The sequence below is a fragment of the Meriones unguiculatus genome, chromosome 16, assembly GCF_030254825.1.
Source record: "Meriones unguiculatus strain TT.TT164.6M chromosome 16, Bangor_MerUng_6.1, whole genome shotgun sequence".
NCBI lineage: Eukaryota > Metazoa > Chordata > Mammalia > Rodentia > Muridae > Meriones > Meriones unguiculatus.
In genome coordinates, this window is record NC_083363.1 from 1,417,861 (window position 1) to 1,442,278 (window position 24,418).

At 59.6% G+C, this 24,418-nt stretch overlaps 3 protein-coding genes across 11 annotated transcripts; 1 reads left to right on the forward strand and 2 right to left on the reverse strand.

Annotated features, from left to right (window-relative positions):
- Positions 1–153: 153 nt before the first annotated feature.
- Cchcr1 (coiled-coil alpha-helical rod protein 1) lies at positions 154–11,749 on the reverse strand. Of its 7 annotated transcripts, none has more exons than XM_060369003.1 (19): positions 11,555–11,749; positions 10,834–10,891; positions 10,482–10,547; positions 10,027–10,234; positions 8,204–8,507; positions 5,114–5,277; positions 4,885–5,020; positions 4,684–4,794; positions 4,466–4,615; positions 3,839–3,949; positions 3,604–3,710; positions 2,748–2,860; positions 2,416–2,461; positions 2,121–2,269; positions 1,853–2,041; positions 1,677–1,778; positions 992–1,143; positions 571–694; positions 154–459 (listed from the first exon to the last, which is right to left on the reverse strand). In XM_060369003.1, the coding sequence occupies exons 3-19, from the start codon at positions 10,495–10,497 to the stop codon at positions 323–325; spliced, it is 2,319 nt and encodes a 772-aa protein (XP_060224986.1). In that variant the 5' UTR covers positions 10,498–10,547; positions 10,834–10,891; positions 11,555–11,749; the 3' UTR covers positions 154–322. The 7 variants fall into 7 exon arrangements, 5 of the variants coding, with proteins under 5 accessions (XP_060224986.1, XP_060224984.1, XP_060224983.1 ...); XM_060369001.1 differs by having other exon boundaries at positions 10,811–10,891; XM_060369000.1 differs by having other exon boundaries at positions 10,834–11,021.
- A 170-nt stretch (positions 11,750–11,919) lies between these two features.
- Tcf19 (transcription factor 19) lies at positions 11,920–16,200 on the forward strand. 3 transcript variants are annotated; one of them, XM_060369004.1, is made up of 4 exons: positions 11,921–12,072; positions 12,327–12,876; positions 13,782–14,364; positions 15,131–16,200. In XM_060369004.1, the coding sequence occupies exons 2-4, from the start codon at positions 12,639–12,641 to the stop codon at positions 15,135–15,137; spliced, it is 828 nt and encodes a 275-aa protein (XP_060224987.1). In that variant the 5' UTR covers positions 11,921–12,072; positions 12,327–12,638; the 3' UTR covers positions 15,138–16,200. The 3 variants fall into 3 exon arrangements, with proteins under 3 accessions (XP_021506962.1, XP_060224987.1, XP_021506961.1); XM_021651286.2 differs by having other exon boundaries at positions 11,922–12,876; XM_021651287.2 differs by lacking the exon at positions 15,131–16,200 and having other exon boundaries at positions 11,920–12,876; positions 13,782–14,368.
- Positions 16,201–16,561: 361 nt separating this feature from the next.
- Positions 16,562–20,587, reverse strand: Pou5f1 (POU class 5 homeobox 1). Its single transcript, XM_021651357.2, has 5 exons — positions 20,192–20,587; positions 17,524–17,644; positions 17,240–17,370; positions 16,957–17,115; positions 16,562–16,828 (listed from the first exon to the last, which is right to left on the reverse strand). Exons 1-5 carry the CDS (start codon positions 20,585–20,587, stop codon positions 16,562–16,564), a joined length of 1,074 nt encoding a protein of 357 aa, XP_021507032.1.
- Positions 20,588–24,418: the final 3,831 nt, after the last annotated feature.

Sequence of the window (24,418 nt, forward strand, 5' to 3'; positions counted from 1 at the left end):
GGCAGAGGCAGATGGATCTGTGGTTCAAGGCCAGCCTGGTCCGAACTTCCCGAGCAGTTAAGAAGGGAACCCCCTTTCTTAGGGTTCATAGCCTCAGCCCCAGGAGCCGGCGTCAGGGAGAACCCTGGTCTCCCAAACTCTCCAAGCAACGTCTCCATGATAGCCGACTTTATTTATTTCGGAATTTGGACTTGGTGGCAGCTGGGTCCCAAGGCTCGCTGGGGAACAGGCAGAGGCTGTCCCCGCCCATGTCCTCCCTCTCCAACCCTCCTGGGGAATCCAGCTCCGGGCTGGCTTCACTCCTGCTCCTGACAGCTCCGGTTCAGCAGCAGTGGTCAGGAGACATGCTCTGGGCGCTGTGATTATCTTCCAGACAAATAGAGTCCTCTCTGGAAATGGCCTCGCTCAGGCCTTGCAGGTTTTTGAAAAGGGTTCTCAGGGAGCTGGACACACAAGACACTGCAGGATGGAGATCAGGTTGAGAGCGAGCTGCACGCCGCCCAGGCACGGGGCTGCCCTGCCCGCGCCCCGAGGGCCTCTGGGCTGCCATTTGTCCCCCAGCATATCTACCTGTCCTGGACTCCCTGGACCCTGAAGCTGCAGGAGACTCCTTCTCTGGGGGCTCCGCAGGCGGGGGACAGGGGCCTGTGGGCTTCTTCTGCAGCACCGGAAGCACGGCCAGGAGGCGCTGCTGCTTGTAAAGAGAGGCCCTCCTGCTTCAGGGAGGCCGGGAGGGAGCGGGCGAGCCGCGCCGGGCTGGCCACCCGCCTCTCCACCCCTCTCCCCAGCGCCAGCTCCTGCCTCTCCACCCCTCTCCTCAGCGCCAGCTCCTGCCTCTCCACCCCTCTCCTCAGCGCCAGCTCCTGCCTCTCCACCCCTCTCCCCAGCACCAGCTCCTGCCTCTCCACCCCTCTCCCCAGTACCAGCTCCCGGGCCTCTCCACCCCTCTCCCCAGCGCCAGCTCCCGGGCCCTGCTCCCCGCCACCCCTACCAGCATGAGGTTCTTGTCCCTCTCCAGCTCCTGCACCCGCCGGGCCAGCCGCTGCCCCTCTTCCTTCCGGGCCTCATCCTGCAGGCGCCTGAGCTCCTGGTTGCGCTCCTTTTCCCGAGTGGCTTTGTGCTGGATCTGGCGCAAGGAAACCACTAAGGAGATGGGAGTGGGTCAGCCCAGAGCCCAACAATCGACGCTCACTTCCCAGCGCTGGCTCTCAGGGTCTCTTCCGCGGTGGCTGATGGCATGGGAGGGGGGTCCTCTGTGAGCCTGCCCCACCCCCATCCCCGACATCAGCTCCGTAGACGAGACCCGGATGGCGCAGGAGACTGACAACTTCCCGTCGGTGGGGCATGCTCAGAGCGCCACGCCTGCAACCGACCTGACCCCAGTGTCTACACGTGTAACCGCGGGCGCAGAGGCAGGAGAGGGGGCGCGGACCGTTCTCACTGAGGGACCACACAGCATCATCCTACGACCCTAGCTCACCCGAGGGTTAAGTTTCTGGTGAGGGCGGCTGCCGAGGTGAGGACACCAGTGACAGGCCCAGGAGCCACAGTTGTCACAAGCTGTTTCTAGATCTGGCCGGGCTGGGGTGTGTTCACTAAGTGAGATCGCTTAGGGTCCCCCCCCTCCACTAATTCACTGCGCATGCGTGCTAGGGCAGGAGGGGCTGGCAGCTCACCGGCCTTGGCCTGCTCCCTCCGCGCCTCGTTCAGCCTCCTCTTTGTGTCCGTGAGCTGTTCCCGCAGCCGGGTCTCCACCTCCGCCACCTTCTCTTGCAGAGCTGCGGAGAGGGCGCGAGGCAGTCAGGGGGCTGCCCGGCCGGCCGGCAGGGGGCACGCCTGCCCTCCCCCACACCTTGCCCGTAGATCTTCTGCTGTCGCGTCAGCTCCTGCCGCAGGCAGGCGGCTTCCTCTGTGCTCTCCTGCTGGCCCTGCCGGGCTGCCTGCAGCTGCTGCCCCACGCTGAGCAGGGAATCCTGGGCGCACCGCAGCTCCTGCTCCAGCTGCTGGGCCACCTCGTTCAGCTGCCGGCGCTCGGTCTCCCCTGAAAGCGAGCTGCTGTCTCACCTCTCCCGGCACTGCCCGCACAGCCCGAGCCGCCCTCGGCACCCGTGCGGGCCTACCTTGCTCCCGTGCCCGGCCCACCTCCTGCTGGATCAGCTGGGCACTCAGCTGCAGCTCGGCATCCAGGCGGTTCCGTTCTTCCCGCAGCTGCTCCAGCTCAAGGCTCAGGTCTGCACCCAGTGGGGGTGCAGGTGGGTCTGAGGGACAGCTGGGACGGAAATAATAAAGAGCCGGAGAACATTCCCCCAGCAGCTACCTGACTGGTGCCTCCATCCCGCCTTGTCCCTCTGGGTCCCGGCAGCCGATAGGGACCCCGACATCCACACCCTCCACCTCAATGTGCCTGAGCTTCACCTCTCCAGGCGCAGCTGAGAAACAGTCAGTTTTCGAGCCATCAAACCTGAGAAAGAAAAGCACAGGGCAGGGAGATGGATGTGCAGAAGGGTGGAGGGACACGGGACAGAGGGACGTGCAGGGGCTCAGGACAGAGGGATGTGCAGGGGCTCAGGATGGAAGGGTGCAGGGGCTCAGGATGGAAGGATGCAGGGGCTCAGGGCAGAGGGATGTGCAGGGGCTCAGGATGGAAGGGTGCAGGGGCTCAGGGCAGAGGGATGGTTTCCAAGGCAACAGAGGATGAATGTGGGAGGGAGGGAGACAGGCTGGAACCCCACAGTTGCTGCACGTACCCTTAATGGTGTGGACCTTACGGATGGCATAGCTGAGCCTGTTGTTAAGGCTGGGAATCCGGGCTACAGCCTGGTCCAGCCTGGTCATGGAGCTGTGGAGGTTGGCCTGCGTGCTGAGAAAGGCACAGGTCACTGCCCGTCTGCACTCCCTCATCTCTTAAAGCCCTGCAGGGTCCCGCAGAGGACACAACTTCCCATCCTGTGACATGAGTGTGGGAGGAGCAGGGCTCTGGCAAACCCCACAGGTCATAGCCGGTCGCTCAAGCTCCTCAGCAGACCTAGAGAACCTCAGTGCTTAAGCTTTGGTAACTGTCAGCTGAAAACAAACCCCTGGTTCCTTTCAGTCCTCTGACAGGGCGGCTCTCAGAGACTTCTGAGACCTTGAACCCGGGCAGTGCTCCTTCCACACTAGCCTGATTCCCTGCAAGTTCAAACATTCGTTTTCCCCGGGTGCCAGGGCCTGAGAGCAGAGACCTGGAATGCTAAGCAGGTGCCCGGTCACTGACCACACACCAGTCCACGTGGTTACACCTTTCCTCCATGAGCAGGCATGTGTACAGGAAGCAAGGAAGGGGGAAGAGAGGGAGGAGGGACGGAGTCCTGAGGCCACAGCCTGCCTCACTGCCCTGCTCAGCCTCAAAGGCTGCAACTGGGCTGCAGCTCCCGACCGGGCTGGTGTGCCACTGAGGCGCCGCCCCTGGCCCTCCAGCCCCTCCCCGCTCCCTCCAGCCCCTCCCCGCTCCCTCCAGCCCCTCCCCGCTCCCTCCAGCCCCTCCCTTCTGCTCCCCTGCCCCTCCAGCACCTCCCCGCCGCCCCCCTACCCTCCAGCCCCTCCCTGCCCTGCGGGCTGCCTTACCTGCTCAGGGAACTGACCAAGGTCCTGAGCAGCTCCTCAGCACAGGCTGCCTTCTGCTCCTGCCTCCGCCTGGCCTCCTGCGCCCGATTCAGCTCCACCTGCAGGGTCTGGTAAGGGTGCACGTGTGCGCGCGTGTGTGCGTGCACGCGTGTTCCCCTTCAAGCCTCCCTCTCAGGCGTCTGGCCCACAGACCCTGGCCAGGGACTGCTTCATCCCGCGGTCTCCCTGCTCGGACCTTGGCGCTCATCCGCTCCACCTCCACTTCCGCAGCTCTGTCCTGCAGGGCGCGCTGCAGGATGGCCTGCTCCTGGGTCTGGGCTGTCAGCTGTTCCTGGAGCTCCGCGATCTACAGGAGCAGAAGGGGCTGAGCTGGCCAGTCCAGAGCCGAGGCCGTGGGGAGCGTGGGGTGCAGGACACAGGGCAGGAGTCTCCAACGTGGGGCTGGAGAGTGGCTCAGGGCTAAAAGCACTGGCTGTTTTTACAGAGGACCTGAGTTCGATCCCTTCACCCACACGACGGCTCACAACCACCCGTAACTCTGATTCTAGGGGAGCCAACTCCCTCTGACTTCCATGGTCACATGGTACACAGACATACATGCAGGCAAAATATCCACACACGAGATAAAATAAAATACATCTTTTTTTTCTCCCCTCTAAGACAGGGTCTTACTACATAGCCTTGGCTGTCTTCCCAGCACTTGGGAGTCAGAGGCAGGTGGATCTCTGTGAGTTTGAGGCTAGCCTGGTCTACAGAGTGAATTCCAGGACAGCCAGGGCTACACAGAGAAACGCCGGCTTGAACCTTTCTGACTCGCCCTGCACGCCGGCACTGTGACTGTGGCCGAGGCCCGTGCCCTGACCTGGTCCTTCAGGCCCTTCGTGGCGTCCCTGTGCTGCAGGTCCTGGGCCTTCAGCTGCACCATCAGGACAAACACCTTCTCCCGCCAGCTGCGCAGCAGCATCCGGCACTTCCTGGGGAGCTGGGGCTCCAGGGCCTCTGAGGGCTGAATCTGTGTGGGGCGGGGCACAGTGAGGACTGGGGGGGGAGGGTGGGGGGGTCTCCCAGGGAGGGGCCTACCTTCCTGGTCAGCTCCTCTTCCTGCAGGGACAGCATGTGCGTGAGGCTCTGCACGCGGATCTGCAGCAGCTCTATGGTGGCCTGGAGGTCGGCGCGGTCCTCCTTCATGTGCTGGGTGGGTGGAGCACGCCTCACACAGGGCCTCCCTTTCGGGGGGTTGTGCCCCCTCCTCCAGGCCACCCGGCCCGTCCCTCCTCCCACCTGCACGGTGTCCAGCAGCTCCTTCCGCTCCCGCTCCCAGGCCCGGCTGTGCACCTCAGGAGGGGCCTGCTCGCCCACGTACTTCCTGAGACTGGCCACCAGGGTCACCTGGGCCTCCAGCTCCTCTTGGGTCTTACTGAGGTTGAGGCAGAAGGGGGGCGGCCCTCAGGGCGGGGTGGCACAGAGACACCCCGACCAACCGACCATGCCACCCCCGCTCCCTGGCCACCTCAGCTGGCTCCTGAGCTGCTCCACCTCCTTCTGGGCCATGGCCAGCTGCTTCACCTCCTCCGCCCGCTTCATTTCCAGGCTGTTCAGAGACTCCTCCAAGACCTCAGCCCTGCTGGTCAAGCTGGCAAGAGCCTTCTGGTGAGCCTGCGTCAGGGAAGTCAGCTGTGGAGGAAGGGAGCACTCAAGGATGGGTGGCCCGCAGGGCTGGGAGGAGCTCAGCCGGCAGCTGTACTCCCTGCTCCTCCAGGGGACTCAGCACCCAGCACCCACGGCAGGCGCTCGGGGGATCCAGTATGCCCACAACACACTCACCAACAGAACACACACTCACAAATAAACAACTTATAAATAAATCTTTAGGGCTGGAGAGATGGCTCGGAGGTTAAGAGCACTGGCCGTTCTTCCTGAGGTCCTAAGTTCAATTCCCAGCAACCACACGGTGGCTCACAGCCATTTATAGTGAGATCTGGTGCCCTCTGCTGGTGTGCAGGTGTACACGCAGGCAGGACACTATACGTAATAAATAAATCTTTAAATTTACTTATTCAGTAGACAAAACAAACCTCACCCCATCTTGGGGCCTTGTCTCCCAGGGACCCCTGCTCTAAGCAGAGGGAGAAATCTTGGCACATTGTTCACCCCAGTTAGTTTCCAACAACGTCAGCTCCTGCCAGTTCCCCTCCCCATCACTGCCCATCACCTTGTGCCTGGTGTTTGTAAACTGGGGAGACGGGAAAGCGTCGGGAAAGCGTTTACCTCACAAGTGTGAAGACCTGAGTTGGGATCCCCAAGCCCTATGGCAGGCCGGTGCACACCTGCAATTACCTCCACTCTGTGGAGGGGAGGGGACACGGGCAGGTCCTCGAAGCCCCCAGGCTAGCTACTCTGGCCTACGCGCTAAAGTACAGGCCAGCAAAAACCCTGTCTCAATGGGCAGTGGTGGTGCACATTTAAATCCAGCACTCGACAGAGGTAGATGGATCTCTGTGAGTTCGAGGCCAGCCTGGTCTATTAAGTGAGTTCAGGACAGCCGGGATGGTTACACAGAGAAACCTTGTCTTAAAAACAAAACAAAACAAAAGATGACTATGTCAGCCAGGTAAGTGGTATTGATGGCACATGCCTTTGATCCCAATGCTCTGGAGGCACAGAGGCAGCTGGATCTCTGAGTTTGAGACCAGCCTGCTCTACAGAGCAAGTTCCAGGACAGCCAGGGTTACACAGAGATAAACCCTGTTTCAAAAAACAAACAAACAAATCCAGCACTCACAGAGGCCCATCTCCATGAGCTCAAGGCGGGCCAGGTTTACCGAGTTCCAGGACAGCCAAGGAAAAAAAATTTTCAAACAAAAGAACTTGAGAACCCACACCCAAGGCTGTCCTCTGACCTTCACACATGTGCCACGCACACTCACACCTCACCCACATGTGCCCGCATCTGAGTGTGCATATACCCCTCAGTGGTGCTGGGCATGGTGGCCGCGAGTGCCTACACTCTTGTGTGCTGGCTACTTTCTGGTCAACTCGACACAAGCTAGTGGTTTGGGTAGGGAAACTCAACTGAGCAAATGAGCCCTTAGGTCCCGCTCTTGATTAGGGACTGATGTGCAGGGGCCCAGTGTGCCTGGGGTGGCTCTGCCCCCAGGGAGCTGGTCCTGAGTTGTACTGAGAAGCAGGCTGGACAAGCCTCGAGGAGCAAGCGACCCCCTCCACAGCCTCTGCTCTGGTTCCCGCCCTGCCTCTTCTCCGTGGACCAGGAGCCACAAACCCTTCCCTTCCCAAGTTGCTTTTGTCAGTGCTTTACCACGGCAACAGACAGCCCAGACACCCCAGTACTTGGGAGGCTGAGTCAGGGATACCTCAAGTTCAAAGCAGCCAGGGCTACCTATCAAGACCCTGCCTTCACACTCCCCACCAAAGAAGATTGGCCTTACCACAAGGCCTGCCAGTCGAACATGCTTCCTCAAGCTCCCTCCTGTGGCTCTTGCCTCTCCCCTGCTCCTCTTGCATGGGCAGCCTCCCTGAGCCCGCCTGAGCCTACTTGAGCAGCGTGTGTGCGTGGGGATGCTCTAGGGAGAGGTGGCCTCTCTCACCGGACCCCTCAAGTTCCACAGGATGGAGGGGATGGGGAGGAACTGGATGGAGAGGGAGAGCAGAGCCTCCACTACCACTGTCAGGTTTGTGAACTGAGAAACACAAAGCCTCTTTAGACGGAAAACACAAACCCAGCAGCGTTACTTCTCCGCTTCTTTTCTGAGGCTCGGGGTGGTGGCGCACACCTTTAGTCCCAGTGCTTGGGAGGCAGAAGAGGATCTCTGTGAGTTCGAGACCAGCCAGAGCTACACAGCGAGACCCTGTCTCAACAACAAACCAAAACCTTCCTTTTCCGCTGACACTGGGGCTGACCTGATGGCCTTGCGTGCACCGGACAGGCCCTCTACCGCTGAGCTAGCTACATCCTCGGCTAGAACCGCTCAATCGCACCCCTCTCTTTGACCGTCCACAGTGGCCTTGTGAGCGTGGCACCAATTACACAGGTTCTCAAACGCCAAAGCGGGCGCGTTGCCCGGTGAAGCAGCCAATTCAGAGGGCCTTCTTGGTGGCTCAGCAAGGCTGTCCCTGCTCCAGTGTTCTAGAGGACGGGCCTCCCTTCCCGACCTCTCCATCACCTGGGCAGCCCTCAGCGGTGGTCCTGACCCTGGCAGTGCTCTCCCAGCCGCAACAGAGAGCGGCCCACGCTAGGCAGTCAGCTGCACCCCGAGCACAGGCTTGAGCACAGGCTTAGCAGCTCGGAAGCTGAATCCCCAGCTGGCTCCTCCCTCGAGGACAGCACAGAGAAGCAGTGGGCATCCTGCCTGAAAAATTGACCTTTCCAGCCTTCCCCAGAACCCCCAGGTTTCCAGAGTACTTGACACAGGGTAGAAGTCCTCCTTCGGAGAGTTTCAAACGGCACAAGCTCGCCCGACTCCCCAAGAAACAGCTGCAGCCCAAGGAAAACCCAAACAGTCTCTTTCCCAGACCAGCTGGGCGGCTTGGCAGGGTCCCTGAGGTCCGCCCTGAACCGCCCCCAGGCCCTCGGCCCGCGTACCTGCTCCTGGTGGACGCTGTGCATCTCCTCCAGCTCCCTCTGCTTCCCCTCCTCCAGGTTCTTCCGAACCATTTCGGCTCCTGCCAAGGCGGCACGCAGGCCCTCAGCCTCCGCTTGGCCAGCCTTCTCCGCCACCGCCAGCGCATCCAGCTCCATGGCCTGCGCCTCCAACCTTATCTTCTGCTTCATGGAGGTCTCGCGGTAGGCCTGGACCTCCTCCTCCAGCCGCCGCAGCTCTTTGAGGTGACGGGAGATCAGCTCGGACTGCTGGGTCAGGGTGCTGGAGACCTCCAGCTCCAGGGACCTTCAGAGGACGGTGGGCACAGGTGAGCGGCTGGAGGGTGCTGGCAGCAGAGAGGGCACTGACCCTCCACTTAACGTGGGAAGCGGGGGCTGAAGCTGAGGCAGGAGGATGGAGGCATTCAGGCCTCCACCATCTCTGCCGCCTGGCCTCAGATGACCTAAGGGGTAGGGAGGCCCCGCCGAGAAACGGATCTCTCCAGAGATCCACGCTTAAGCAGACTGAAGAAAAACCCCAAGGGTGGGTGGCTGGGGGCCACACATTTTGAGTGCAAGACCCATTACAGCGTGCAGTCTGGACTCCAGCCACAGTCCAGGGGCAGGGAGACAGCACGGGCGTGGGAACTGGGCTTCGGAACCAGCGTGGTGGCGAACCGGGTGACTTATTATTTTTTAATAGACTTTTTTGTTGTTTTGTTTCATTTGAGACAGGGTCCCGTGTAGCCCAGGCTGACCTTGAACAAAGTATGTAGCAGAGGCCTGAACTTGGGTTCCTCCTGCCTCCACTGTTCCATGGTGTGCACACACCCACACCCACAACAAAAATGTAAACGTTAACAACAACAAAAAGCACAACTAAAGCCACTCGGGCTCTGTCGGTCTCGGCGGCGCCTTCCCGACCTCTGAGTTGCCAGGGGTGGCCGTCCCGACCTGGGCTCGCTGCCCCTGCTCCAGGGACGCACCCCGACACCTGCTCAGGTGCGCGGGCTAGCGGCGAGTGTTCCATACAGTGTGCGGGGAGGCTGGCGGTACTCCATCTCCAGAGGACTCACTGTCACACTCAGCTAAACTAGCTGTGAGGACGCTGGCTCCTAACATTCCTTCATCACCAGGGCAGAACTCACTCACACACAGACACGGGGCTGGAGGGCGGCTCGGTGGTTAAGAGTGTTTGCTGCTCTCACAGCCCCACGTTCGGCAGCTCACGGCTGCCTGTGACCCCAGCTCCACAGTTCCGGCCTCCAACTGTGAATGCTGTTTTTGTTGTTGTTTCGGGCTTTTTCAGACATGTTTTCCCTATGTAGCCCTGGCTGTCCTGGAACTCAGTCTGTAGACCAGAGGCCTTGAGCTCAGAGATCTGCCTGCCTCTCTAGTGCTGAGAGGAAAGGTGGACTGTTTGTTTCCCGCTCAAAAATGAAACCTTAAAACACACATTCACAGAGCATAGCCAGCTCCTGTGCCATAGTCCCATAAAGGCCCCTTTAACTACTCTGGAAGAGAGAGAAGCAGCATGCCACCATACCGGGTCACTGTGTCCTAAGCTTCACGGCGCCCTCAACAGCGCGCAACAGCTCCTGGGAAACCCAGCTCCTCTCTTAAGACATTCACATTCCTCATGAGCTGAGAATTTAAGTCCAGATTATTTCTTTTCGTTACTCCCCATCACACGGCACATGCAGTGTAGGCCCCAACCATCACCTACAGAAACCCACACAGGTTAGGGAGCCAGGGCTGAGAGAGAGGAATGCATGCTCAAGGCCTCATTAGCACCAGTGAGAGAAGGCTGACAACAGAGTCCCTACCTGCCTCTCCGCCAGGGCCCCTGCCCATCTCCACAGAGGTCGTGTTCCCACACTGTCGGCCTCTCAGCATCTAGCCGTCTCTCTGGGACATCTTGGCTGGCCATGGATTGGACCAGGGGGATGTCTGAAGCCCGGGTCTGCGTCGTTCGTGACAGGGTGGAGAAGGGCCGAGCTTGGAAGTGGGAGGGAGGGACCAACCCAGCAAAGCCTGAAGGAAGAAAGGGAGGAAGGGAGGGAGGGAGGAACCAACCCAGCAAAGCCTGAAGGAAGGAAGGGAGGAAGGAAGGGAGGAAGGAAGGAAGGATGGAAGGGAGGGAGGGAGGGAGGGAGGGAGGGAGGGAGGGAGGATGGAAGGGAGGAAGGAAGGAAAGAAGGGAGGGAGGGAGGGAGGGTCACAAGAGTAAAGCCAGTTGGGGAGACAGAGATCCCCAGCCTCTTTGATTAGCCTGACTGACCTGAAGGTGGTAGCATCTCCTCCTTATCAGAAGCCTCTAGATCTTGTCTCCAGCCATCTATGTTCCCTGGACAAAAGGAGAGACAAGGACACTCCAGTTCAGCTTTCAGGCCACCTTCCAAAGAGAAAGCCTACAACAGCAAGGCCATAACCCTCGTTACTGCCAGAGGCACCCCGCTCCAAGCTGCTCTCTTCCTACTTCCCTAAAAAAGAACCAAACCGCTCGCTTGTCCCAAACATGCTCCTGATAGAACGAACCAGGCACCGATCTTAAGGTAAATCTACTGAGGCGGGAGGACCGGGGTGCTCCCGAGGCGTGCTTCTACTTACAGGATTCTGGGTGGTGCCTTTACCTTCCTCCGTAAGCAAGTGTCTGTATTCCCTGAAGCTCAGGGCTGAAGATGAGAGGGCCTGTACAAAACGCAGGGAGCTCAGCCTCCACAGTTCTCGCCACGGCACGGCAGGGTCGCTGGGTAGCCCATCGAGGCACCACCGACCCATGCTTTCTGGGTCATTTCCTAACAGAGCGTCAGCCCATGCCCTGGCCCCAGAAGAATGACGCCACATGTGGGATTAAGCGGCTGCCCTAGGATCCCCGGGGAACCCGAGCAGCCTAGAGCCCGTTGCTGGGACGCCAGCTTCCCGCCATCTCATCTCAGCCTCTCTGGAACCAGCCTCAGTTTCTCTCTAGCCCCTCGGCTTTCATTCCCGATGCCCTTCTCTCTTCGGAGTCCTATAGCATCTTCTCTCCCCCACTTCCATCAGAATTCAAACTTCTGTTTCACTCGGCCCGCAGACTCCTACCCGCTTCCCTTCCTAGCGCTAGTCTGCATTTTTCTTGACGGAATTATCCCGGGCGCTCCCTGTCCTGCTGCCTCCCGTCTGCTCTCCCGCACACAGCCCTGGCTCATCCCCCGCCCCTCAGGACCCCCGCTCTAAGGCTGTCTTGATGCCCTCATCTGTTCTTTGGCCGGACTCCTGCACCCCTCTTCCCCGGTGGACCCCCTCCACCCACCCTAGCACCCCCTCTCAGACCCTCCCGCCCCCAACCGACTCTTCCCGAACGCCCCTTACCCAGCGCGAGATCCGCCGTCCTGCCACGCCCCTTGCACCTAGCTCCGGGGCCAGGCCGGACACTCTTGATCACGCATGCGCGAGGCGGGCGGGCTGGCGGGCTGCTCTAAAAGCACCACTTCTCCCTACCGGAAAGAGGAAGGAGAAAGGTGCACCCACGAACACAGACGCCCGAGGCCTGCTCCGCGCCCTGGCGGCCCCTCCCCACCCCGGGAACCCGGGAAAACGTGCAGACCAATCAGGAATGGCGGAGGGAGGGACAGGGGCGGTGTCTTTCTGAGCATCGTCCAATAGGGAGAAGGAGCGCGAGTGGGCCGGCCAATCAAGACCATCGGGAGGCGGGCGCGGGCCCGCAGGCGCGAAGTCGGACCCGGGAATTCGGGAGGAGGAGTCTGCGCGGCGCGCGCGCCCAGGCCGCGCCCTCCGGGCGGCTTCCCGGCTGTCAAAACCGCGGCGGGAGCGGGGCGCGGGATGCGGAGCCCCTTCCTCAGCGTACCCCGCAAGCGAGAGAGGAAAGGGTGAGATCCGCTCTCGTTGCAAGAGTCAGGGCCCGGGCCGCGCCGCCCTGTGTGGGGGACAGTGGCCCGCCGAGCGGGGGAGGAGAGGGGGAGCTCCGCCGGCTGGACTAGCAAGCTGGACCACCAGCGCCCTGGCCCCGGGTTACACTTGGGCGGGCAGGCTCGTGCCGCACGCGCGTTTGTGTAGCAGGACCGCTCCACCCCGTCTGCGCGGAGGCCCCAGCGGCCGTCTAAAGTGGCTTTGCCTTGCACAGATTGTTAAGGAATTCCGGGGTTCAGCGGCCCGAGGATCCGGCTTCCCAGGGGTGCCGCCGGGCTCCTGCTCGGGTCTTGCGGCGCAGCGGGACTCTCCTGGAGGTGCTTTTCTTTAAGCCTCGTCTTGACAGCCACCACCGCGTTGCACGTCTAGCCTCTGGCGCCCTGCGTCTGCACTTCCCGAGCTGGCACTAACTAGACAGCTGCTGACGTCCGACAGAACCGGTCGGAAGCCCGCGGGGTGCGGGACCCGGCAGCAGGAGGGGTGATGAGCCGCTGAGGCGGGAGGCGAGGTGCAGAGGCGCACCCCCATGCTGCCCTGCTTCCAGCTGCTGCGCATCGGGGCCGGCCGGGGAGGTGACCTCTACACCTTCCACCCCCCGGCCAGGTCCGGCTGCACCTATCGGCTGGGCTGCAGGGCTGACCTGTGCGATGTGGCCCTGCGGCCGCAGCGGGAGCCCGGCCTCATCTCTGGGGTCCATGCGGAGCTGCATGCTGAGCTGCAAGGGGACGACTGGAGGGTCAGCCTGGAGGACCACAGCAGCCAAGGTAGGCTCCTGCCACCGCCTCCCGGAGGCCGGGTCTGCCGTCAGAACTGTGCACTGCTCCTCGGGCTAACCTGTTCGTCTGGTTTAGCTCACACAGGGCCCGGGAGGGAGGCGCTGGGCGTCATCAGCAAAGTGTCACAGTGGGGCTCTCCAGTACTCAGCGCACACTTGACTCGGTTTCCAGGCTCCCCTGAAGGCAGTGATGAGCCGTCTGGTGGCCTAGGCATCCCGCCCCAACCCAAGCAGCCTCAGAAGGCTGGAGTTCACAGTTCAGCCCTCCGGCTTCAGTTCTTAGCTTCCTGTCAGGTCAGACACAAGGTCTGGAGCACCCCGACCTGAGGTGTTGGGGCAGCAGTGATGTGGTGTAGGCCAGGCCCGGCACTGTTACGTGCAGATGGAGCTGATACCGTTTACAGTAAAGAAAATAAGGCACAAAGTGGGTAGGAGTGACAGCAGAGGCCAGGCATGGTGGTGCCCGCCTCAATCCTAGAACTTGGGAGGCGGAGGCCAATGGATCTCTGAGTTCGAGGCCAGCCTGGTCTACAAAGTGAGTCTAGGACAGTCAGGGCTACACAGAGAAACCCTGTCTCCAAAAAGACAAAAAGGAGTGGCAGCAGGAGGTGAGCATGGGGGAGGGGGGTTACCCTGTGATCTTAGCGCCTCAGAGCTGAGGCAGGAGGATCGAGTTCTGGGCCCGCATCTCAGAATGAGACAAAGCTGCTTAGTGCTGTGTGAGGCAGGAGCTAAGCACAGCAAGGAAGCTTCCCGTTTGTAGGCAGGAAGAATAAGCCTGTCCCCAGCCGACACAGCTGGTGTGCAGGGTTTGCGTTTAATGGCCAGGTCCTGGCACTTCTGACTAGACATGTTTCTATCCCTGTCATTTCTCTTGTTCCTCACCACCAACAGGGACTTTGGTCAATAATGTCCGACTCCCAAGAGGCCACAGGCTGGAGCTGAGTGATGGTGACCTTCTGACTTTTGGCCCTGAAGGGCAAGCAGGAGCCAGCTCCTCGGAATTCTACTTCATGTTCCAGCAAGTCCGGGTCAGACCTCAGGACTTCGCTGCGATTACTGTCCCTCGGTCGAAGGGAGAGGCTGTGACTGGTTTCCAGCCCATGCTGCCCCCGCAGGGGGCGCCCCAGCGGCCGCTCAGCACCCTCTCCTCTGCCCCCAAGGCCACACTGATCCTCAACTCCATCGGCAGCCTCAGCAAGCTGCAGCCCCAGCCCCTCACCTTCTCCCGTGGTGGTGGTGGCGGCGTTGGCAGCAGTGGCAGGCCACAGAGCCTGGCTGTTCCCACCCGGCCTGGGGACGTGGGAGCCCCGCCTGCCCCACCCACGAGAAACCGGAGGAAATCGGCTCACAGAGTACTGGCGGAGCTGGATGACGAGAGCGAGGCCTCCCTGAGCGAGGCCTCCCTGGGCCTGTCCGTCCTTATGGAGCCCAGGAAGAAGCTCCGCATGGAGAAGGCCGCTGTGACATCCAGTGGGTGAGTGGGGTCCCCTTGTTTGTTACAGCCTCATACTTACGGCAGCGGTGAGGCCCTGCAGACCCCTGGGTTAGCTTTCGCCACGAGATGGCTAGTTATGTGTGAGGCTGGGGGATGTCTCACTGGGAGGGCACTGTCCAGCCTGCACCTGCCTTGTCCAGGGTTGGAGTCCCAGGGGCACACATAAAACATATCTTCCCAGCACTTGGTAGTCGAGGCAGACAGGATTTGCCCAACCTGGCCCCTTTGTCTTGAAGCAAAAACTGGAGTAAGCCGGTCAACTCGGGATGCTTTGTTATTTTACGCGCCTGCATTGCAATGTGCTGTGCGTGCAGTACCCGCAGAGGCCAGGAGGTGGCGCTGGATCCCCTGGAGATGGCTACTAGCCGTGAAGTAGGTGCTAGGACTCAAACCCATCTGGAAGAGCAGCTCGGGACAAGGTCTCACTGTGTGGCCCAGGCTAGCTTCAAATTCCCCAGGGGAATATATAGTGGTCGGGAAAGGGAAGCTGAGGGGACGCAGTAACTCCTGCTGGGGTTACAGGTCTAGCTAGGCGGATCGGTTACCCTGAGGCAAGTTATTCACACTGGGTTCAGTGGCCTGCATCGTAGCATCCAAGAGGTCAGAGGTCAGGGATTCAGCTCCTCCAGTACACGGTCAGATTCAACCATGGATCCAACAGCCTCTCCTGTGGCCACTGTGTATGTACAGGCAACACTCATCCCAAAAGTTAAAAACAGATCTTGAGAAACGTCTTTCTCCAAAGGGAATGACCACAGGCCCGGACAACCCTCACGGCTGAGCTGACAAAAAGATGGCTTCTTCCTGTCCAAGACATTGCTGCCAAGTGTACCAGCTGGACTGTCCAGCCATAAGGAACCAGCCCTGTTTCCACACCCCCTATCTGCAGTTAGTGCTCATCAGTCACAGAACCCATCCCCCAAGACAGAAGGGGATGGCTGAAGTCTTAGTCTGCGGAGGCCAGCATTCTGTCACCAAGCCACACCCCGGACCCACCCCCATTCCTGAATGGCATCAGCTAAGGCAGCCTGGAGGACTGAGTGTGTGACTAGCTTTTCAGAGCTCTGCCTTCCTTTCCAAATAAAGACTAAACTGCTTCATCTACACGGGGGGGTACTTATTCTTGAGTCCAAGTCTGCTTTTCAAATGATGGGATTGAATTCTCCACAGGAAATGAAACGGACCTTGGTGTCAAGAAAGCCCAGGGCTGGGCACGAGGTGACACAGTGAAGGCACTTGCCGAGCCTGTGGCCTGTGTCTGGTGCACAGAGGCCAGAGTGTGGGGTTCTGGGGGGGCTGGCAGGCAGCAAGAATGCTTCAAAAGACTGGTCTCTTGGGTGGGAGCCATTGCTCAGCGTTAGCAGGGGCTAGCCAGGCTGTGGTGGCACATGGCTGCTCACAACTGTAACTCCAGTTCCAGAGGATCCAAAGCCCTCTTCTGTCATAGGTGCACACAGGACACCCATCCCAGCACCCGGGGAGGCAGCGGCAGGCAGATCTCTGTGAGGTCGCAGCCAGCCTGGTCTACAGCCGGGACAGCCAGGGCTACATGTAGAGCCCACCCAGAGCTTAAAACCACCTGAGCGACGGGACGCAGACCAGCTGCTGTCGGACAGGACTCCCACCAGCTGAGGCTTCTTCAGCTTGAAGCAGGCGATGACGCCTTCCTCTGCAGCCATTCTCAACCCTTCCTCCGCTGTTCTGCAACCCCTCCCCCGTGTCCGTGGAAACGCTTTTGTGGACTCTTTGGGTGTGGGAACCCCTCATTGGCTTTCTCTATCCCCCGACTGACAGAAAACAGAATTTAGCCATCTAGCGTCTCGAGCTTTCTTATCTTATTTAGGGGCTGGATTGGTTAAGAGCACTGGCCGCTTGATCTCCCAGAGGACCTGGGTTCAGTTCCCAGAGCCCACTCGGCAGCTCTCCAGTTCCTCACAAGCATACAACACCGATGCCCATTAAAAAAAATTAAATTTATTTTTATTTAAGAACGAAATGATGAGTGATCGCCATCAACAGCGTCACTGAAGGCCACCTCCCACCCCCCTTTCTGTGATTTCAATCCCTCGGGTAAGGTAAACGAGCTTACTCGCAAAGCTGTGGTGGTTTCCAGGTTCTGCCTACCTGCCTCCCCTTGCCTACCAGGCTCACGCCATCCACATGCAGGGATGGCGCCTCAGCTTGAATGCATGGGAGAGCCCAGAGCAGTGACAGGAATGTTGGGAAAGGCTTCGCCCTCAGGAAAAGGGACGGAAGAGTAGAGCGTGGTGAAATGGGGGCTCCCATAGCCTGGGGCGCCAAAATGGGGCCCTGGGGGCAGAGGAAAGGATACAGGCCCTCCCGGAAAAGGAGACCCCGCCGCCTCATACTCTTCCCGTTGGGAATAGTCAATGCTCGATCGTTTGCCCTTCTGGCGCCGGTTGCAGAACCACACGCGGACCACCTAGGACGGAGGACACACAGACTGTAAGCTCAGGGACGGACGCGGGAGGCAGCGGTGGGGGAGAGGGCACCGCGGGGCGGGGTCAGAGGTGGGGGAACGGGCACCGCGGGGCGGGGTCCGGCACTCACGTCCTTCTCCAGCCCCAGCTGCTTGGCGATGATGCTGATCTGCTGCAGGGTGGGCTTTGGGCACTGCAGAAACATGCTCTCCAGGTTTCCCCTCACGCGGTTCTCAATGCTCGTCCGCTTCCTCTTGCGGGCCTGCACCAGGGTCTCCGCTTTGCAAAGCTGGGCAGGGAAGACGGGCTGACGGGTTTGGCTAGGCAGCGGTCCCACCCGGGAGCGCCAAGGCAGGAGTGGGAGCAGCAGGCGCCCCGAGGCCGGCAGCTGCCGTCCACCCCGGGACCCTCACCTCCTGAAGGTTCTCATTGCTGTCGGCTTCCTCCACCCACTTCTCCAGCATGGGCCGCAGCTTACACATGTTCTTGAAGCTGAGCTGCAGGGCCTCAAAGCGGCAGATGGTTGTCTGGCTGAACACCTTTCCTGAGGGAGGCCGGTCAAGGGGGGAGTGAGGCGGCAGGCAGGGCCCCCAGGACCCCTCCCTCACGGCCCAGGCCCGTCTTCTCCCTCTCCACGGCAGCCCATAACCTGTGCAGGGGCTGTGCCAGCTGTGGGGTTAAGAACATGGAGACCCACCAAAGAGAAAGCCCAGGGTGAGCCCCACGTCCGCCTGGGTGTACCCCAAGGTGATTCTCTTCTGCTTCAGCAGCTTGGCGAACTCTTCTAGTTCCTTCTGCAGGGCTTTCATGTCCTGGGACTGTGGAGAGAAAGGCGGGATCTGAGTCCCACATGGGGGCCCCACCCCTGCTCTGTGAAAGACCTCGGCGCCCCCAGGCTCCCACTAAAAATGCTTGTATAAATGTCATTCACTCTATCCCCAGTGATGGGAAAGCTGGCCACACAACACTACCTGCGTGGATGAGTTCCACGCATCCCAGCAGTTCCCACCTGCTAACCAATTGCTGCGTAGCAGGGCCACTGACAGGCTATTACCACACTTTGAGGAAGTTAGGACCATGGAAATCACCAGGCAGGGCAGAGCAGGCAGGAATCCCTGCACTCAAGAAACAGAGGCAGGGGAATAGAGTCCCCAGCTCTGTTAATACAGGGAACTAAGGGAACAAAGAGCATCAGGTCCACTCTCCCTCCCCCAGCTTGCTTTGAAGGTCCCAAAGTAGGACACAGCACAAGTGGGGATGTGGAAACTGGGGCCACCCATCCCACCTGTCTCAGCCCCGAGGACCTAGAAACCACACAAAGTAAGCAAACGCCCCTGACCCCAAAAGCTGACCTTCCAGTGTGTGCGGGGGGGGGGGGAGAGAGGAGGCTGCTACCCTGCAATGGAGAGCGCGAAGACGGCAGGAGGAGACGGCAGGAGAGGCCGGGGAGCTGATTTCAATGAGCTATAGAGCCAGAAGATGCCTAGGAAGCTCTGCTCTCCACCAAACAAAAGTTGCCTGGCTCTCACATTTTAAAACATGGGCTTGGGGCTGGAGAGATGGCTCAGCGGTTAAGAGCACAGACTGCTCGTCCAGAGAAACCGGGTTCAATTCCCAGCGTTCACATGGCGGCTCACAACCGTCTGTAACCCTAGAACTGACATCCCCACACAGACCTACACGCAGGCTAAACACCAGTGCGCATAAAATAAAAATAAATTGAAAACAAAAGAACTTGGGCACAGTGGTGCACGCCTGTGATCCCAGCACTCTGGGAGAAAGGTGTGCGGAGGTCTGTGAGTTGCAGGCCAGCCTGGTTGGTCTACAAAGCGAGTCCAGGAGAGTCAGGACTGCACAGAGAAACCCTGTCTCGAAAAACAAAACAAAACAGGACAAAAAGGCACTGATTTGGTGCTTGCAGGATAGCCTGACCCTGAGGGGGAAAGCGACCTCCGGCAGCTGCGGGGCACAGTGGCAAGCAGGCACGCACAATCTTCTCAAAAAAAGAAAAAATTAAAACAGCAGTGCCAACTGCTGTGTTAGCAACGGAGCGGCAAGGGGAAGCAGGGGTGTGAGGCTGGGGCCAGGCCGGATGAGTGTGCGGAGGAGCGGCTACTGGACGGGGCAAATATGGCTGACGGCATCGCAGGCTGTCTCTAACAGAAACGCCGGCCCAGAATCCCAGTGTTTCCAGCTGCCGACAAATTGTTTTTTAAAACCCCGTTGACAAAAATGTTACCTCAGGGAGGAAGAGGCAAGCCTGGTCTACAAAGCGAGGCCAGGACAGCCCAGGCTACACCGAAAAACCCTGTTCCCTGTCTGGAAAAGCCAAACGGCCGTCTCAAGCCCTTCCGGAAGATGATCCGATGGAAAGGGCTTCTAAGACCTTCCATCAGACAGATTATCATCCCCAACAGAGGCCATCTCCTCGGAGGCCACAACTTGCAAGCGCCCTCAGCTGGGTCTCAGCCTTTTCTAAATCCTATTTTGGATATTTGGGATAAGCTAATCCCGGTAGTTCAATCCCGGCCTTCCTTCATTAAGGCCATTTAAGCCATGAGATTAGCAGCTAATGCCTTCCTGGGTACTCCTGGTGACTAAAGGATGGAAGAGAAACAGGCACCCAGAGGGGGCGCCCCCACCGACACACCAACTGCCAAGAGGTCGGGGCTACTGCCTGCCACCTGTACCCAGCGCCACCTTCTCTCCCCCGTGGCTGATTGCCCCCTCGCTTCCCAGGGCTGGAGGCCGGCAGGCGCCCAGCAAGGCCTGGAGATAACCTGTCCCACACAGCTGTGTCAGTCCTTGTCTGCAGCCCAAGGCAGTTAGGGCTGAACGGACGGAGTCCGCACCCCGGCACGGTCCAAGGGGCGCCCGGCTGTGCACTCAGCCTGAGGACGGCTCCGGGGGCAGCAGAGGGCAGACAGGCGTAAAATGGACTCAGGTGAGCCCAGCTCCACACACAGCCCGAACAGGAGCTCCTATCAGCAGCCAGGCACACCCAAGCCTTTCACCAACGACGACTCCAGGACCGGCGGCGTTTTTCACCCTGCAGCCATGCTTAAGCCCAAGGCCACGATCCTCAGTCTGACAGGGAGGGCAAACACGGTGGGGAAAAGGCTGAATCCCGCCACACACTGGCAGACAGTGATGTTTGCAGCAAGTGTGCGGGCACAGGCCACAGAGCACCTCCGTGACCAGGGCCAGGCCGCACCAATGCAGGCCGCTGCCCGAGTCTTGCAATCCTGGCTTCTGGTTCAGACCTTGCCCTGCTCCCCAAGACTGCCTGCCCTCGGCGACCGCCTCCACACCTAGGATGGCTGTCCTGCAGCCGTGCCTCGACGGTCCCCGGCGGTCCCACTCACCTCCTCGGGACTCGGCTCCACCTTCTCCACCTTCACGGCCCCGGGGCGGACCGGGCAGGACCCAGGCGAGGCCCCCTCCGGGCTGCTCTCCGATCCCGCTCCGGCCGGGCCCTCAGGCTGCGAAGGCTCCACGCCAACTTGGGGCACTAGGCCCAGCCCCACCTGAGGGCCGCAGTACGCCATCGCTCCGCAGAACTCATATGGCGGGGGGCACGGCGAGATCCCCAGCACCTCGGAGCCTGGGGCAACGCCGGGCCCGACCCCGGGAACACCGGGAGGCCCTTGGAAGCTGAGCCAGGTTCGGGGGTCCACCCAGCCCGGCTCCAGCCCTCCCGACCCATCACCCCCACCTGGTGGGGGCGAGAAAGCAAAGTCTGGAGCCAGGGGTCCGGCCATGGGGAAGGCGGGCACCCCAAGCCGGGGCCCTGACGCAAGGAGGGCTCACCCAGGACTGCTTCCCCTCCCTCCCCAATCCCACCCTTAGCCTTGACCTCTGGCCCCGCCCCCTGGGTGGGTGGAGGAGTAGTCAATGGGGGTGGGAGAAACTGAGGCGAAGGATGTTTGCCTGTGTCTGGAAGCGGAAGGGGGGACGTCCTGACGGGGCAGCCCTTAGGACGGGACCCCAGGGGCCCCCGAACACCTCCACATTCCGCAGGAGCTTGGCTTCCCATCCCACCACAAAGCGCCTCGGCCCCGGCCCCTCTCTGCAGCCCTCCTGGCCAACCTCTCAGAGCCCACAACATTTTACAGTGTCCGTGTGCCGGGCAGGTCTGCTGCCGTTCTCTAACTTACAGGAGCACTGGCCAGCCGCTCGCACCGCCGTCTAGAATGCTAGGTTCGGGATACTGGTGAAACCCTCCACTTCACCCCGTCTCCAGGGCGGGTGGAAGGAGGCTGCCGCTCCATCCCTAAAGGTCCCAGGCTTCAGAGGCCCCTTCTCACAGCACACATTTTCCTACCTGTGTCGCCTACGGGCAGATGTCAACCACACGGGGACGCCCCCCACCCCCCATCGTAAGGCCTGGCTCAGGCCCGGTCCCTCCAGTCATGACCTAGGCTTCCCATTTCCCGGTAGGCCCAGTCTCCTCCTCCCCCCCAACTCCATCCCAGGCCTCCAGCCTAGTTCCTGGGTGGAGAAACCCAAAGGGTGGGAGCTGTGTAGACGGGGAAAAAAAACTGACTTCAGGTTCAAAGAAGCCTGGGAAGGATTGGGGGAAGGGGGCAGGACAATGGCCTTGGCTGAGCAATCCTCATCCCCAGAGGGGGCGGCTGGAACCCTAAACAAGTGCTCAGGCCTTGAATGGCTCCCCTGGGGACAACTTCCTGCTCCCCAACCCCCCCAACCCAATCCTCTCACACAAGATTTCCCCCTCAGCTCTACAGAGAGCTCCCCCCACCTCCCCTCAAAGACTGAGCCTCAGACCCAGGTACCCGGCTCCCTTCCTCCAGGGACTCTGGCGTCCGGCCTGGTCACCCACCCCTCCCCCAGCCCCCAGGTCGAGGAGACCTTTGTTTGGGGGGTCGGCTGGCGAGAAGGTGCCAAGGAGATGGGATTAAGGAGGAGGGGTGCAGGAAGCCTTCCTTAAACTCTCCTAGAGGGATTTTCTGGGCCTGGTCGGAGCACCCTCCTGGGTCCTGTTGCTGGCCCGGTTGTTAGTTGTGTTTGCAAGAGAATAGCCCTCGGAGCGCCTGTCTGCTCCCACACCTAAGTGAAGGCCCTAGGCTGTACCACACAGCCCCCCCAAAAGGCTCTAGGCTGGAGCGTCACACCTTGTAGACAGCCACGGTTCTGAGCCTGGGCCCTGACCTCTGCAGAGTTCTGAGCCTGGGCCCTGACCTCTGCAGGCCGCTCGGGGCCCAGCCCGCCTGGGGGCAGTGTCTGTGGACAGCCTTCGGGCTGGTGTTCAATGACCTTCATCCTCTGTTTATTTAGGAGATGGGGCCTTAACCTGTATACCAAGCTGCCCTTGACCTCGTGATAATTCTGCTTCAGCCTCTCCAAGGCAGGGATTACAGCGTGAGCATCGACCTCGCTCTGTGAGACCTTACATTCCGTGTGTGTGGGGGGGGTGTCTGTGTGGGAGGGGGGGTGTAGGTCCCTCCTTCCACCACCTAGGTCCAGGGGCTTGGAGGCAGGAGCCTTCCCCTCAGTCTGCTGATCTCTGCTCTTCCCTTCCGAGCACCACGCCCTTCACTTCTTACCCTCCCCCCCCCACATTAATTGTAGAACTTTCCACGGGTTCATTGGAAGACCTACAGCTAGAGAAGCTGGAGCTCTGCGCTGGAGGCCGCCTCAGGCTGCCCTACAGGCAGATTGAAGGAGGGAGGAAGGGGCTGGCCTCCCCACCCAATTCTCTGCCCCCAGGACAGAGCCATCACACGCACCTTTGTCATGCACTTACCCACTGTCTGCCCTGACGACTCGGCCTCCCAGAGGGGGAGGGGAGGAGCAGGCTAGAAGGCCCCACACCCAGCTTCTCCAGCCGGCCACAACAGTCCCCGCTGCTGCGTTTTCCCAGCAGCCCATCCCCACTCAATACCAACCTTGTTTCGTGGGTTCCAGTGTGCAGTTGCTCTGCGTGGTGACTCCCTGGCCTGGGCAAGCCGCACATTCTGAGTCCTTGGCTGACTGAGCCAGGCTGACCCCAAGCAGGCCTGGAGTCTAGTGCAGACATCAAATCAAGTTTGTCTGAAGTTAGCTGGGCTTGGTGACACACTCCTGTGATCCCAGCGCTCTGGGAGGCAGAGGCAGGCTGGATCCCTGTGAGTTCAGGACAGCCAGGGCTACACAGAGAGACCCTGTCTCAGGAAACAAAGTTTGTTTGAAGTCCCAGTAAATCTTCCCAGAATTTGCCTGAGGCTGAACCACTCCCTGGCCTGGGCAGTGCTGTCAGACTGTTGCCCTGGGAACTGGAAGGCTGGTTGACTAAGGCTTCTTGCCTCTTGGACCCTAGGGAATCTTCACAATACCGTTTGCTTGTTTGTTTTTTGAGACCAGGTCTCCCTACATAGACTTGATGGCTTGGAGCTCCCTATATAGACCAGGCTGGCCTTGAACTCACAGAGACCAACCTGCCTCTACCTCCTGAGGGCTGGGATTAGCGACCTGCACCATTACTCCTGGTTTAAGAGTCACCATAAGGGCTGAAGAGTTGGCTCAGAGGTTAAATGAACTGGCTGCTCTTCCAAAGTGCCTGAGTTCAATTCTCAACAACCACATGGTGGCTCACAACCATCTATAACAATACATGGTGCCCTCTTCTGGTGTGCAGGTGTACATGCAGGCAGAACACTGTATACATAATAAATTTTAAAAAAGAATTACCATAATATCTTAAATCCCCTAAATTTAAGCTAAAATTCATTAAGTCTCTATATACTCCCATTTACTTAAAAATGATGTCACACACACAACAGGTGAAGGAGGTTAATTGCATGGAGATGGAGAGAGAAAGAGAGAAACATGGTGGGAGAAAGGAAAGCCCCCCAGACAGAAAGAGGGGAGAGAAAGCAAGAGAAGGAAGAGCAAGAGAGTAAGAGAGCAAGAGGCAGGGGGAGGGGCTGACAGGTCACTATGCACCTGGCCCAGATGATGTCATAGGACACAGGTTCTGACATAGGACATTGTCAGGTCCCTAAAGGTCTCTAAGGGAAGGTGGGTTGAATTGCCTGCACAGCCTAACACCCAGGGTTCTGGCTGGAGAACCAGGGCCACACTTCCTTCAAGGGTGACCCGTCGACGTGGCAAAAAGGTACAGGAAGCCAGATGTGCTACTCCACAGCCATCATCCTCGCCCTGGAGAGTCAGAGGCAGCAAACCCAACAGTGCAAGGCCAGAAGCTGGAGAAATAGTCAGCATTTAAGAGTGTGCACTGTCCTTCCAGGGACCCTTTTAAAACTGTGTTCCCAGCACCCACATAGTGGCTTATGACCTAAACTCCACCGCTCAGGGACCCAAATCTCTGACCTCCATTGGCTTTAGCAGTCATATGTACACACCCACACATGGACACACACATATACATATATATATATATATATATTTTTTTTTTCAAACAGAGTTTAAGACCAACCTTAACCACAAGAGCCTTCCGGCCAGCTAGGGCCACAGAGACCTGGTCTAAAACAAAATGAATGGGCAGTTTGGTTACGGAGAGCACAGACACCCCTCACTGGGCTGGAGCTGCAGTTTGACTGGAAAATCCCTAAATGGACTCACGTGGAGGA